Raw genomic sequence first — 13,394 nt, 5'->3', positions numbered from 1 at the left:
GCAATGCCTCGCCATGACTACAAACTCCAGCAGGACCCTGGTGCTACTGGGAAACCCACTATTTTCTCTAATCAGCTGTCCTCTCTATAACGAGAACGTCAGACACCTGTGCTCTTTCAGCCTCTGAGTTCTTTGGCTCCTGACTCTCTTGGCAGAACACGGTGTCTCCTACTTGACACACACTGAAGCCATGTAGAGGAACCTCTCGCCCACTGCCACTGCATGCACAAGCCCACCTTCATCTGCCCCGCTCCCTCCTTCCCTGGTTACAGCAGGGAGCTCTCCCTCCTGCCAGAGACGGTAAGCCCCACACCTGTGCTTTGGGATCCTTCCCCAGCAAAGCTTACCTGACTGATCATTCTCTCACACAAAACAGTCAACCTCTCTCAGGTGGATCCTTCCCTGCAACCTTCGAATAAGCAGACTCTCTCGCACCTAAAAACGAAATAAAACAAACGCCTCCCTTGCTTGCACACTCCATGTGTCACCCTATTAGTCCTTCACAGGCAAACCTCTGGACAGAGCTGTCTACAATCCTCTGCACTCCTCCCCTTACATGAACTTCTCGTTTCATTATAACCTGGCTTCCATTTCCATTACTCACTAAAATGGTTCTTGTCAATATCCTCAAAGACCTCCAGGGTGCTGAGTCCAAAGGTCATTTCAGTGTCAAGTGACTCGACTTGCACACAGCATCCAACGCTGCGGGACGCTCCACTCTCCTGGCTTCCTCCCACTTCCCAGGCTCCTCTGTTAGTCTCCTTGTCAGGCTCGTCCTCCTCCAGCTGATCCTTTAGATCACAGCTCAAAGGTCAAGCTTGGGAAAGCCTTCTCTAAAGCTCCTACGTCATTACCCATTATACATTCTTAGAGCTCCATGGATCCTTGCAGGCACGGGGCTGATCAGTCATAATGTTGCATCCATGTGTGTAGAATTTGAATACTCTTTAATTCGGAGTAGTTATTTGACAATGCCCCCACTATACCATAAACTCCATGAAGAAGAGGGCTGGGGTCTATCTGTTCTCCATTGTGTGTCTGGTACCCAGTAGGCACTCAAATATTTGTTCAACAGGTAAACAAAAAAGGCTCTGCCTCACAGGACCATGGTATTTAACTAGACCAATCAGATTCTCTCCCTCAGGAGCCTGCACAGGGAAATACAGACCAAAGCAGCCATTGAAAGCATGAGCGAAAACCAGGAGATGTAAACCGAGTCACGCAGGCTGGAGGCTGTGTGGGGCTGACACGGAGTCCCAGGGAGGGCTCAGAGCCTCCTGCTGCAGGTGGGCGACAGGGCCCGGACTCCAGGGCTGCCGGGGGTCCCCAGAAAAGGCTCCTCCTGGGAAGTTTAGACTCTCACTACCATGTGTATCCTCGAAACAAACCCCATTACTTAAGGTAGCTTGAGTGCTCTTGCTTTCTTACCACTAAGAGTCTAAATAATACAGGAACTCCTGAGGGGGAGAAATCCCTGAAGAAGCAGTTCTTTGTGGATGAGGTGAAAAGCCCAAAATAGAAGAAATGAAAACATGAGGCGCCTTACATAATTTCCCCCCAAGACTTCAAGATCTCTTTTGAGGAGATTAGTTGTGTTCTGGAATTATTCCCAAGAACTGTGCCAAAGGCAGCAAACTTTCCTTTACAGAGATAAAGAGTAAGGCTCACTAAAGACCCCCAGACTGTTGTTTCATGATTCGAAAGGCTATTAGCTGTGCACACTGCACTTCTGACTTTGAAAAATAACATTTTTTTTTGCTTTCTAAGAAGTTTCACATAGGTAGAAATATATCTATACATATAAATTAAACTAGTTAATTTTCTTTTCAAATTATTACTTACTTAGAGCTTTACAAGACATTAAAATTTAAATGTGAAATCTATGTTTAAAGGCTAATTTATGATGTCCAAGCTTAGTCAGGTCCCTAAAGGCAAAAAATTCCAGTGCCTCAGACTTATGACTCTAAACTGGGCAATACCAATTTCTTTACTAAATCTTTTTACGGTAGTTTGGCATGAAGTGCATAGTCTTTGCCTTCTGGACAATATGATGGCTGAGCTGGCCTACGGGCAGGACGAGGCTGCCGCTCTGTTTCAACTGGCAAGAGGACGTGTCCTTTTATGGGCCGTGTAGCATAAAGAGGCTCTTTCAGTGTCTCCTCTACATTAGATTTTTTAGAGTTTTCATTAAATGACGAACATTAAAGCAAACAATACAAGAAAAGGTCAACATATAGTAAATTGTATCAGCCAAGAGAGGGCGGATCAGATAGTTTGGTTTTTCTTATAAGACAGTAGAGTGTGGTGGAAAGAGGACGATATTCGGAATTAGACAGACTGGAGATTGATTACTGTCTCTGCCAACTAGCAGCCAACAATGGAAAGTTATTCACCTCTCTGGACCTGCTGTCCTCACTGACAAACGCAGGCTGATGATGGAAGACTGAAAAAATTAAGTAAAACAAATAATTTCCATATTGTGACTAACACATAACAGGCATTCAATATTGTATTTGTTAACTGCAATGATTTATTTGGTGAATGTTTGCATATTATAAAGAAGAGGGTCGAAATACATTTTTAGGGCCAGCCCCGTGGCTTAGCGGTTAAGTGCGTGCGCTCCGCTACAGGCGGCCTGGGTTCGGATCCCAGGCGCGCACCGACGCACCGCTTCTCCAGCCATGCTGAGGCCGCGTCCCACATACAGCAACTAGAAGGATGTGTAGCTATGACATACAACTATCTACTGGGGCTTTGGGAGTAAAAAAATAAATAAATACAATTAGAAAAAAAAAAGAAATACATTTTTATAAAAGTTAGAAAGAGTCTTCAATTTTTTTTGCCTTTCTATCACTTCAAATAAAGAATAGAAAGTGACGCATTTTGGTAAAGGACATAATAAAATGGACTACAGAATTCCATGAGATTCTTGGAAATGGAAGTACTACGTAACCTTATCAGATACTGCAATAACTTTCAATTATTTCAGAGGGGCCTTTGCCACAGAAAGAAGGAAGAAGACAGATCCCATGCATTGAAAATTATATCAAAACATAAAGATAAACATTTATATTACCAATGCTCCCCAGAAAGGCACGGACAGAGCGCCCCCCTGCATCCTCCCTCCCCAACTCCGCTGTGTCTTGTGTACGGAGAAGCAGAGCTCACTGAAGGCCTAGTCAGCAGAGACCAGCATGCCCTGAGCACACGGGGCAGGGGGTGGGAGGCACCTGCTGATCCCTTTCCTGGCCATTACCTGTGGGTTTTCATTGGCCAGATCTACATTTAGGATTAAGAAGAGTGAGGAGCACTCTTCTTCCTACTTAAAATCAATGCAGGTTGATAACTTGTAACAAATACCTTTTATAGCTAAGGAAAAATACGGTCAAAAAGATTAACTAATATTAATACAAAGAAGAAAAGGCACAATTTTCTCATTTACAGTTGTATTTCCAGCACTCAATGGGTTTTCTCTTATTTATTAAATGAGAAAAATGAAGGAGTGAATGAAATGAACTAAGATTCCATCTAATGATACATTAATTAGGGCAGGTGATTAGTGGAGAGCAACATCTCTGGAAAGGCAGAGAAGCCACTGCATGACAGGGTCTGGTGACTAAGAAGGGAAAACACAGTAATTCATGGGGCCATGGCACAAAAACATTATGCATGAGGATTCAAACCACCTAGTTAATTGGAGCTGCCTGAGTTATATATCAAGAAAGAAAGATAAGAGTTTGAATGGAGCATAGAAGCAGCAAAATGTCTGTATTTCACTTTGAGATTCAAATCAATGGACACAGTTTGCTGACTGAGGCACACAACAAAAGGGTTTTATGTCCTGCTGGAAGCTTGATAAAAGAGTGTACACTATAAGCCCCAGAGCAGAGAGAGACTTTGCTCCATTTGCCAACTGAAGAAAGGTTTAAGAAAAGACCAAGAGCCCTTCTGCCGAGGCTGTGCGGAGTTCACTCACAGTGCGGTTCGTAAGGAGGAGGGGGGTCTCCACAAGGCACACACTCCATGTCTTGAAAACCAACAAGTTTTGTCTTCCTATAAAATCTAGAAGAGAAAGGAAAATAATCCTTGTTAGCTCTTTCATCTAAGCTCAGAATTGCAGCAAACAGATTTATGTCGTAAATTTCTGGCAGTCTCCATTGCCAGTTCTATTGTTAAAAAAAAAATCTTAAAGCCTTAAATATAACAGTATCTTAGACACATTTTTAGAAAGCCCTCTGAGCATTCAGTGAACACTTAAGAAGTATCAATTCCACTAAACATAACTTTGTAGCTTCTATTCAGCCCCACTTTTTCTAATTAAGGTGGGAGCGTTGGTGAGGGAGTATCAGTGGTCTTTGGCATTTCTATTGTAATTTAAACTACAAAACACCTTATAAATAAAGTGCTAGTTTTTAACATTTGAAATTCAGAGATCAAAAAAAAAAAAAAAAAAAAGCCAAGCAAACCACAGAGCAATGGAAAAATGTGGGGAGATACTTATACAATCTTGATTTGGGGACATCTTTCTAGGCATGACAAGAAACCCAGGAGCCAGAATAGAAGAGATTAACAGCTTTGAACACACACACAGACACAAATATTAAAGACATCTGAGAAGTAAAACTAAATAAAGCATCATCAACATAGTTAATGGGCAAAAGAAAACTGAAAAATGGTTCTAGTCATAGTATTGTCTATAACTTAAGACTATAACATAAAATCAGAAAATCATTATGGTTTAAGTGAACATTGCAATTGAAAAACAGACAAAGAACATTAATTCCCAAAAGGACATTTCATAATTTTAAAATTTCATACAGGTGTACCTCGTTTTATTGCACTTCACTTTATTGTACTTCACAGATACTGTGTTTTCACAAATTTGAAGGTTTGTGGCAACCCTGCATCGAGCAAGTCTATCGGTGCCGTTTTTCCAACAGCATTTGCTCACTTTGTGTCTCTGTGTGACATTTTGGTAAATCTCGCAATACTCAAACTTTTTCATTATTGTTATATTGGTTACGATGATCTGTGATCAGTGTACTTTCATATTACTATTGTAATTGTTTTGGGGCACCACGAACCACGTCCATATAAGATGCTGAACTCAATCAATAAATGTTGTGTGTGTTCTGACTCTTCCACCCACTGGCCATTCCCATCTCTCTCTCTCTTCTCAGGCCTCCCTATTCCCCGAGACATAACAATATTGAAATTAGGCCAATTAATAACCCTGCAATGGTCTCTAAGTGTTCAAGTGAAAGGAAGAGTCACATGTCTTTCACTTTAAACCAAAAGCTAGAAATGATTAAGCTTAGTGACGAACGCATGTTGAAAGATGAGATAAGCCTTTTGTGCCAGTTAGCCAGGTTGCGAATGCAAAGGGAAAGTGCTTGAAGGAAATTAAAAGTGCTATCCAGTGAACACACGAATGATAAGAAAGCAAAAGAGCCTTATTGCTGATGTGGAGAAAGTTTCAGTGGTCTGGATAGATCAAACCAGTCACGACATTCCCTTAAGACAAAGCCTAATCCAGAGCAAGGCCCTAACTCTTTTCAATTCTATGAAAGCTGAGAGGGGTGAGGAAGCTGCAGAAGAAAAGTTTGAAGCCAGCAGAGCTTGGTTTGTGAGGTTTAAGGAAAGAAGCATCTCCATAACATAAAAGTGTGAGGTGAAGCAACAAGTGCTGATGTAGAAGCTGCAGCAAGTTATCCAGAAGATCTAGGTAAGATAATTAATGAAGGAGGCTACACTAAACAACAGCTTTTCAATGTATATGAAACAGCCTTCTATTGGAAGAAGATGCCATCTAGGACTTTTATAGCTGGAGAGCAGAAGTCACTGTCTGGCTTCAAAGGACAGGCTGAGTCTCCTCTTAGGGGCTAATGCAGCTGGTGACTTGAAGATGAAGCCAATGCTCGTTTACCATTCCTAAAATCCTGGAGCCCTTAAGAATTATGCTAAATCTACTCTGCCTGTGCTCTATAGATGGAACAACAAAGCCTGGATGACAACACATCTGTTTCCAACATGGTTTACTGAATATTTTAAGGCTACTGTTGAGACTTACCGTTCAGAAAAAAAGATTCCTTTCAAAATATTACTGACTGTTGACAATGCACCTGGTCACCCAAGAGCTCTGATGGAGATGTACGAGATTAACGTCGTTCTCATGCCTGCTAACACAACATCCATTCTGTAGCTCATAGATTAAGGAGTAATTTCAACTTTCAAGTCTTATTATTTAATATGTTTCATAAGGCTATAGCTGCCATAGATTGTGATTCCTCTGAGGGATCTCGGCAAAGTAAACTGGAAACCTTCTGGAAAGGATTCACCATTCTAGATGCCATTAAGAACATTCGTGATTCATGGGAAAAGGTCAAAATATCAACATTAACAGGAGTCTGGAAGAAGTTGATTCCAACTCTCATGGATGACTTTGAGGGTTTCAAGGCTTCAGTGGAGGAAGTAACTGCAGATGTGGTGGAAACAGTACGAGAACTAGAATTAGAAGTGGAGCCTGAAGATGAGACTGAATTGCTGCAATCTCATGATAAAACTTTAACGGATGAGGAATTGCTTCCTATGGATGAGCAAAGTGGTTTCTTGAGATGGAATCTACTCCTAGTGAAGATGCTGTGAAGATTGTTGAAATGACAATAAAAGATTTAGAATATTACACAAACTCAGTTGACAAAGCAGTGGCAGAGTTTGAGAGGACTGAATCCAATTTTGAAAGAAGTTCTGTGGGTAAAGTGCTATCAAACAGCATCGCATGCTACAGAGAAATCATTCGTGAAAGGAAGAGTCAATTGGTGTGGCAAACTTCATTGCTGTCTTATTTTTTAAAATTGCCACGGCCACCCCAACCTTCAGCAACCACCATCCTGATCGATCAGCAGCCATCAACATTGAGGCAAGACCCTCCACTAGCAATAAGATTATGACTTGCTGAAGGCTCAGATGATGGTTAGCATTTTTTAGCAATAAAGTATTTTTTAATTAAGTTATGTAAATTATTTTTTTGACATAATGCTATTGTACACTTAATAGACTACAGTATAGTGTAAACACAACTTTTATATGCACTGGGAAACCAAAAAATTCGTGGGACTTGCTTAATTGCGATATTCACTTTATCTCAGTGGTCTGGAACTGAACCTTCAATATCTCTGAGGTATGCCTGTAATTAAAACTAAAAAGCATACTGCAATTAAAGTTTTTTAAAAGATTTAATATTAAAATGTTTAACCTCAAGTTAATCAAGGAAATGCAAGTTGCAATAAAAATATACCATTTTTACTTAGAAAATTGGGACAGTGTTGGTGTGTGAGCAGGCAAATGAGCACATGTATATATTGCCAGTGGGGATATAAACTGCCACTTGTAGGAGGGCAATTTAAATACGCCATCAGAACTCAATAAAGTAGTCTACATCCTTTACCCAGTAATTTCATTTTTTGAAATTTATCCTAAAGAAATAATCAAGTGGGTGAAGCTGTATGTAAAGAATGCAATCATAGCACTGTTTATAAAAGAAAAAACGCCGATCAGGCATAATCCCACTACCCAACAGCAGATATGACCAACCCCGGTAGACCCAAGGCGATGAAACACAAGGTGGCCTTTAGAAATGACGATGCAGATCTACCACCCATATTTTTTTTAATTCATGAAATACCATTAGATGAAAAAAAAAAAGAAGTGTGAATAATATAATTCCATTTTGTACAAACACACACTTCGGTATATATTCTTTCAGATTATTTACCAATGCAGCTAAAAACATTTATATGTATATATTTACATTGAAAAGAGTTTGGAAGGATATTATATACCAAATTTTAATGGTGATTATTTCTGGATGGTGGGAATTTAAGTGATTTTCTTTACATGCATATATATACACACATACATATATATATAAAACTTCCAACTTTTCTATGACAAAAATAGTGATATGGAGAATTAATTACAGATCAAGTCTTAGAGGACAGGTAGATGCAATTATTTTGTGGATAAAGTGGTAGCAAATCTGTATGATTTATCCCTGAAGCAAAATTTGCATTTGAAATCAAATAAGTTATATCAAATGCCCAGATACATTATTTGCTCCACCTTCTATTTTTGACTGGGAAAATCTGTCTAAATGATATTAATATGGTGACTTCCCACCTGATTTTAATAAAAAATATTTATTTTGGAATTTATAAAGTAAGACCTAAACATAAGACCTCAAACTATAAAACTCCTAGAAGAAAACACAAGAGAAAAGCTTCATGACATTGAATCTGGCAATGATTTCTTAGATATGACACCGAAAGGTAACCGAAAGGCATATATGAAACAGGCAAAAAAAAGCAAAAATAGACAAGGTGGACTATATTAAACTTAAAACTTTTGTGCATGAAAGGTTATAATCAATGTATACTTATCCCAAACTCACCAAGTTGTATATATTAAATATGTACAGCTTTGTCAATCATATTTCAATAAAGTGGTTTAAAAAAGGTAAGTCACAAAAAAATTGAAAAAAAAAATTTTTTTAAGCGAAAATTATCTGTAATATTAATTTCAGGTGCTTTGCTCAACAAAAGGATTCACTATAGCATTTCTATCATTAACAAGCAAATTTAATACATTTTAAATGATTTCATTTCTAATATTCTGACTTGCATACAAATTTTACATAAAAAATCTTATGTAAACTGAGATATACCTAGAGTCAGAGACTCTTGCTGTTAAATCCACATAACAGTAGGGAATGACAAAAGCAATGAAGCAAAATAAATTAGTTCCTGTATAATCTTTCACCCAGTCTGCTAGTGAAACAAACAAACAAGAGGTCAAAATTTTTACTTGACAATTAAAAAAAACAGATTAACTTTTTTCTCAGATTTAATCACCCTAACTAGGTTTATATATAGGCAACTCTTTTTCCTTACATACATTTAGGAAGCAAAGAATGGATAGTATATTAATGACCTGAAGCCATTAAAATCTCTGTAGACTATTGCATAGTTATCTGTCTCCAGTAACTTGTCAAATATAACAATAAAAATACAGAATTAATTTAAAAAAAAAGTAAGTCACGCCAAAAAAAAAGTTTTAAACTATTATAATAATAGTTCCTTCTGAGACGAAAGAAAAGGATACAATCAACAGAATGAAAAGGCAACCTACAGTATGGGAGAAAATATCTGCAAATCATATATCTGATAAGGGGTTAATATCCAGAATATATAAAGAACTCTTACAACTGAACAACAACAAAAATCAAAAAACCTGATTAAAAAATGGAAAGGACTTGAATAGAAATTTTTCCGAAGATGATATACAGATGGTCAACGAGCACAGAAAAAGGTAGTCAGCGTCACTAATCATCAGGGAAATGAAGATCAAAACCACAACCAAGTACCACCTCACATCCACTAGGATGGCTACTACAAAAAACGGAACAAAGAAACAAAACCAGAAAATAACAAGTGTTGGTGAGGATGTGGAGAAACTGGAATTGCTGTGCACTCTCGCTGGGAATGTAAAATGGTGCAATTGCTATGGAAAACAGTATAGAGGTTCCTCAAAAAATTAAAAGTAGAACATCCATATGATCCTGAAATTCCACTTCTGGGTTGTAGTCAAAAGAATTGAAAGCAGTATCTCAGAGATATCTGTACACCCATGTTCACAGCAGCCCTATTCACAATAGCCCAGAGTTGGAAGCAACCCAAATGTCCATTGAGGAAAGAAAGGATAAACAAAATGTGATATATCCATACAATGGAATATTATTAAGCCTTAAAAAGTAAGGAACTCCTGTCACATGCTACAACATGGATAAATCTTGAGGACATTAAGTGAAACAAGCCAGTCACAAAAGGACAAATACTGTGTGATTCCACTCATATGAGGTACCTAGAGTAGTCAAATTCATAGAGACAGCAAGTAGAATGGTGGTTATTAGGGGCTGAGGGGAGGGGGAAAAGGGGAGTTATTGTTTCATGGATACAGAGTTTCAGTTTGGGAAGATGGAAAAGTTCTGGAGATCTATTCACAACAACGTGAATATACTTAACATTACTGAACTGTACACTTAAAAATGGTTAAGATGGTAAATTTTGTTATATACTTTTTACCACAATTTAAAGATGCACAAAAAATTTTAAAAATAAGGTAAAAATCATAGGACACTATAAGGGAGCTTTCTTATTTAAGATGTACTTCTTGCTAAACATTGTAATATATGCAGACTAATACTCCATCCTCTCAGCTAGTAAACTTGCCAAATTATAAGTTGATTAAATTAAATATTGATACAGTCTAAAGTAGTTTTTATACATAAAAATTTATTCTATGTAAATAGGCAAAACAAAAAGTGAAACAAAAAATGTAATATCTAACATTGTCAACAGCAAATATTGATATAGAAATGCACACCTTAAAACTTGTAAAGAATTAAGGAAATGTAAGTTGTTGGGAATCAAAGCAGGAATTATTTAACATTTTTAAAATATGGAATTCTACTTGTGACAAAATAGTATTGAGGTCTGAGCTTTCCCTGACAACTGAGCAAAATACGTTTGTTAAAAATATATTTATTAAAATACGAGTCTCAGGGCCATCACACAAATGAAGCTAGAAGGTGAGCCAATCACATCTGTTCTGAACGACCATTAAATCCAACCAGAAATAACTGGAAATAGTAACTAGAAAGGAGGCTGGGTGGGGGCCTCAGGTCAGGGGGCTCCATGAACCACTGCTCACAAGGAGAGGAGGGGACGCGGGGTCTGACTCTGAGAGCAGCCATTAGCCACCGCACAGATGACACAAAAGCATTCGGAACCTGGTCTGCTAGCTGCCTTATTGCAAAGGTTTGATGGCAGAATCTGAGATTTTTTTAACTGCTACAAAACTTTCAAAACCATCAACTGACTCTCACTTTTTGCACTTAGTACCAAGCGAGATTTAAGGTCAGAATCCTAAAGCACAGAATAATTACTAAATTACCCATTATGTACCAATGATCAAAGACATTATTTTTTTATTTTTAATTTTTAGAAAAGTACCCTCAAAATTATCATCCAATGTGAAAATGAAGACGCAGAAATTAGAGTTTTATGATGTAACTTTAAGTGGATAAAGAAATCTATAACTCTTTAAAAATTATTCTTTCTCTTCGTTTTGTTGAGATTGCCATGGTTTTGGGGACACAGGAACATTTGCAACTGTGCTTCCTGACCAAGTGAGACAGGACACAAATTTTAAAAATTAAATAAAAGAGACATATAAAAGGTATCTGGTTAAACTGGTTTCCATAGGTGAACTTTAAATTTTACTCCGGGCTTTTGTCAAGAAGACAAAAGGAAAATGCCCTGAATTTTACTTAATCACTGTTTGATGAGAAGCAGCATATAAACACATCTTATAGACCCCCAATTTTTCCCAACACTAAATTTGAAGAGGAATTTTTAATTGAACTGAATCCAAATAACACTAGTTAGCCTAATGAACACCGTGTTTGAAAACTGCTATTTTAAGAAAATGTGGTTGTAGACCATTGACTCTTCAATCAATGAACCCATTTCCGCGAGGAGATGACATACTATAGTCCAGCTCTGGTTTTATAATGATCTCACTTAATACAGGTTTGAGTGCAGTTACTATGTCTTGTGTATGGCAATCAAGTTGTGGTCAAATTTTCTGCAGTGCATATTCTGGAGACCATCGACAACTCCGTTCTCTCCTCTACTCTTGTTCGCACCCTGATTCATGTTGCTCGGTCAGCCCACCGTTCACGTTTCTTATCAGTCCACAGCAACAGCCCCTTACTGAAACTGAACAAATGCTAATGAGAAGATGAATCCTTAGAGTATGAGTCCAGATCTCATAAACGTTGTGGTGGTTACGAGAGTGCACTCTTGGACTAGGCAAGGGGAACTGAGCTCAAAGACGAGAAAAGAGACCAAGGCAATTCAAGCACCTTTCATATGCAAGGGGGCTGACACGGTGGGAGGGTGGAGTGGGGCAAAGAATGGGCAGAGGCGGTTCTTATAATCAATCACGAAGCTCCCGGTGAGGCCTCCCTGTGAAATTAGCTGTGTAGTTAAGTATGGGGGCTCAGCAGCAGACCTACCAGCTGGGTGACCTTGGGCAAGTCATTTATCCACTCCAAGGATCAATTTCCTCCTTATAAAGAGGGGATGACATTAATCCCAACTTTATAGAGTGGTTCTGATGATCAAATCAACTAGTCTGCACAGAGAGCTCAGCAGACGGCCAGTGCTCAGTAACTGTCAGCTCTCACAGGGACTCGAAGCAGCAAAGACCCGGCAGGGGCCAGACTGTTCTTTCAGGGCTGGGCCCAGGGCCCCTGAGCAGACAGGACACGGTCATGGGAGCCGGAAGAGGAGGCTGGAGGCCCCTTGGCCACACTCTGAAAAGCAAAGCTTTCACTGGCCCCCAGTAACATGAATTGGCAACAGTGGCACATATTTATTTAGTGCTTACTGTGGACTGGGCACTCTGCTAGACACTCTACATGCATTATATTCTTAATCCTTCCAGCAGTTCTGCAGGTTGGTATTATTATTAGATGATATTTTTATAGGTGAGAAGAATGGGTGTCACAGAAATTAAGTTATTGGACTAAGGTCACTGAACATATTGGGAACAAGGGCAGTGAGTGGCTCCCTCTAATCACTCAAATTGTGGGCGCAGAGGACAGACTATCTCCACACTGTACCCGCCATTGGGAAAAAAAGGCAGCTGGTGTTCTGCGGGGCTGAGTACACGGGCAGCAGAAGATCCTTACTCAAGTGACGTTGAGGCTATAGAAGGCAGGAGTGGCACCAAATAAAAACGCCCATCTTATGTCTGATTTTGGCATCATTTTTCTGGAAGCAATACACAATTTGCCTATTTTCTTTCTGCCTCAATTTTCCTGTCTGTAAAATGAGTTTCAACTATTTGCCTTCTTCACACAAATATGGTCAAGCTGGAGGAGCACCTTTAAAACATTCTGGAAGACCTGGGTAAAAGTCACTATACAATTACTGCCTGCCTCTTATGTGCATGCTGTTTTAGAAAGGATGTAATTTTAAACTAATCATATAAATAAACTATGAAACATCATTCAAACATCTATTCATTTCTAACCTTCCTGCATCTAGGCATTTATTTAAAGAAGGAGCAAACATGGTAGAAACTAAATCAGTGGGCTCAGATGACAACAAATGAGGGGTAAGCATGAGGAAGCACGTTTGGTGGAGCTTACGACCGTACCCTCTTTCACACTCCAGTAGCACAGCCCCCAGGTTCCCTCTGTATAAAAACCAAGTTCCTGGGTCCTGCACTTTTCCCCACTCTCTCTGGACAGCATCTCATCACCTGCA

The 13,394-nt window shown here is 39.0% G+C and overlaps 1 protein-coding gene across 6 annotated transcripts in view; it reads right to left on the bottom strand.

Moving 5' to 3' along the window:
* The window catches only part of TNFRSF19 (TNF receptor superfamily member 19), a 94,152-nt gene that overhangs the window by 41,794 nt on the left and 38,964 nt on the right, over nt 1–13,394 (bottom strand). For all 6 annotated transcript variants that reach the window (XM_058547850.1, XM_058547855.1, XM_058547851.1 and 3 more), the window contains one exon: nt 3,977–4,062. In XM_058547850.1, the coding sequence (XP_058403833.1) occupies nt 3,977–4,062 (86 nt within the window). The remainder of the gene's footprint in view (nt 1–3,976; nt 4,063–13,394) is intronic.

This window comes from Diceros bicornis, chromosome 9 (assembly GCF_020826845.1).
Source record: "Diceros bicornis minor isolate mBicDic1 chromosome 9, mDicBic1.mat.cur, whole genome shotgun sequence".
NCBI lineage: Eukaryota > Metazoa > Chordata > Mammalia > Perissodactyla > Rhinocerotidae > Diceros > Diceros bicornis.
The sequence above is the reverse complement of the archived record's forward strand: the minus strand, read 5'-3'. Positions and strand labels throughout refer to the sequence as shown.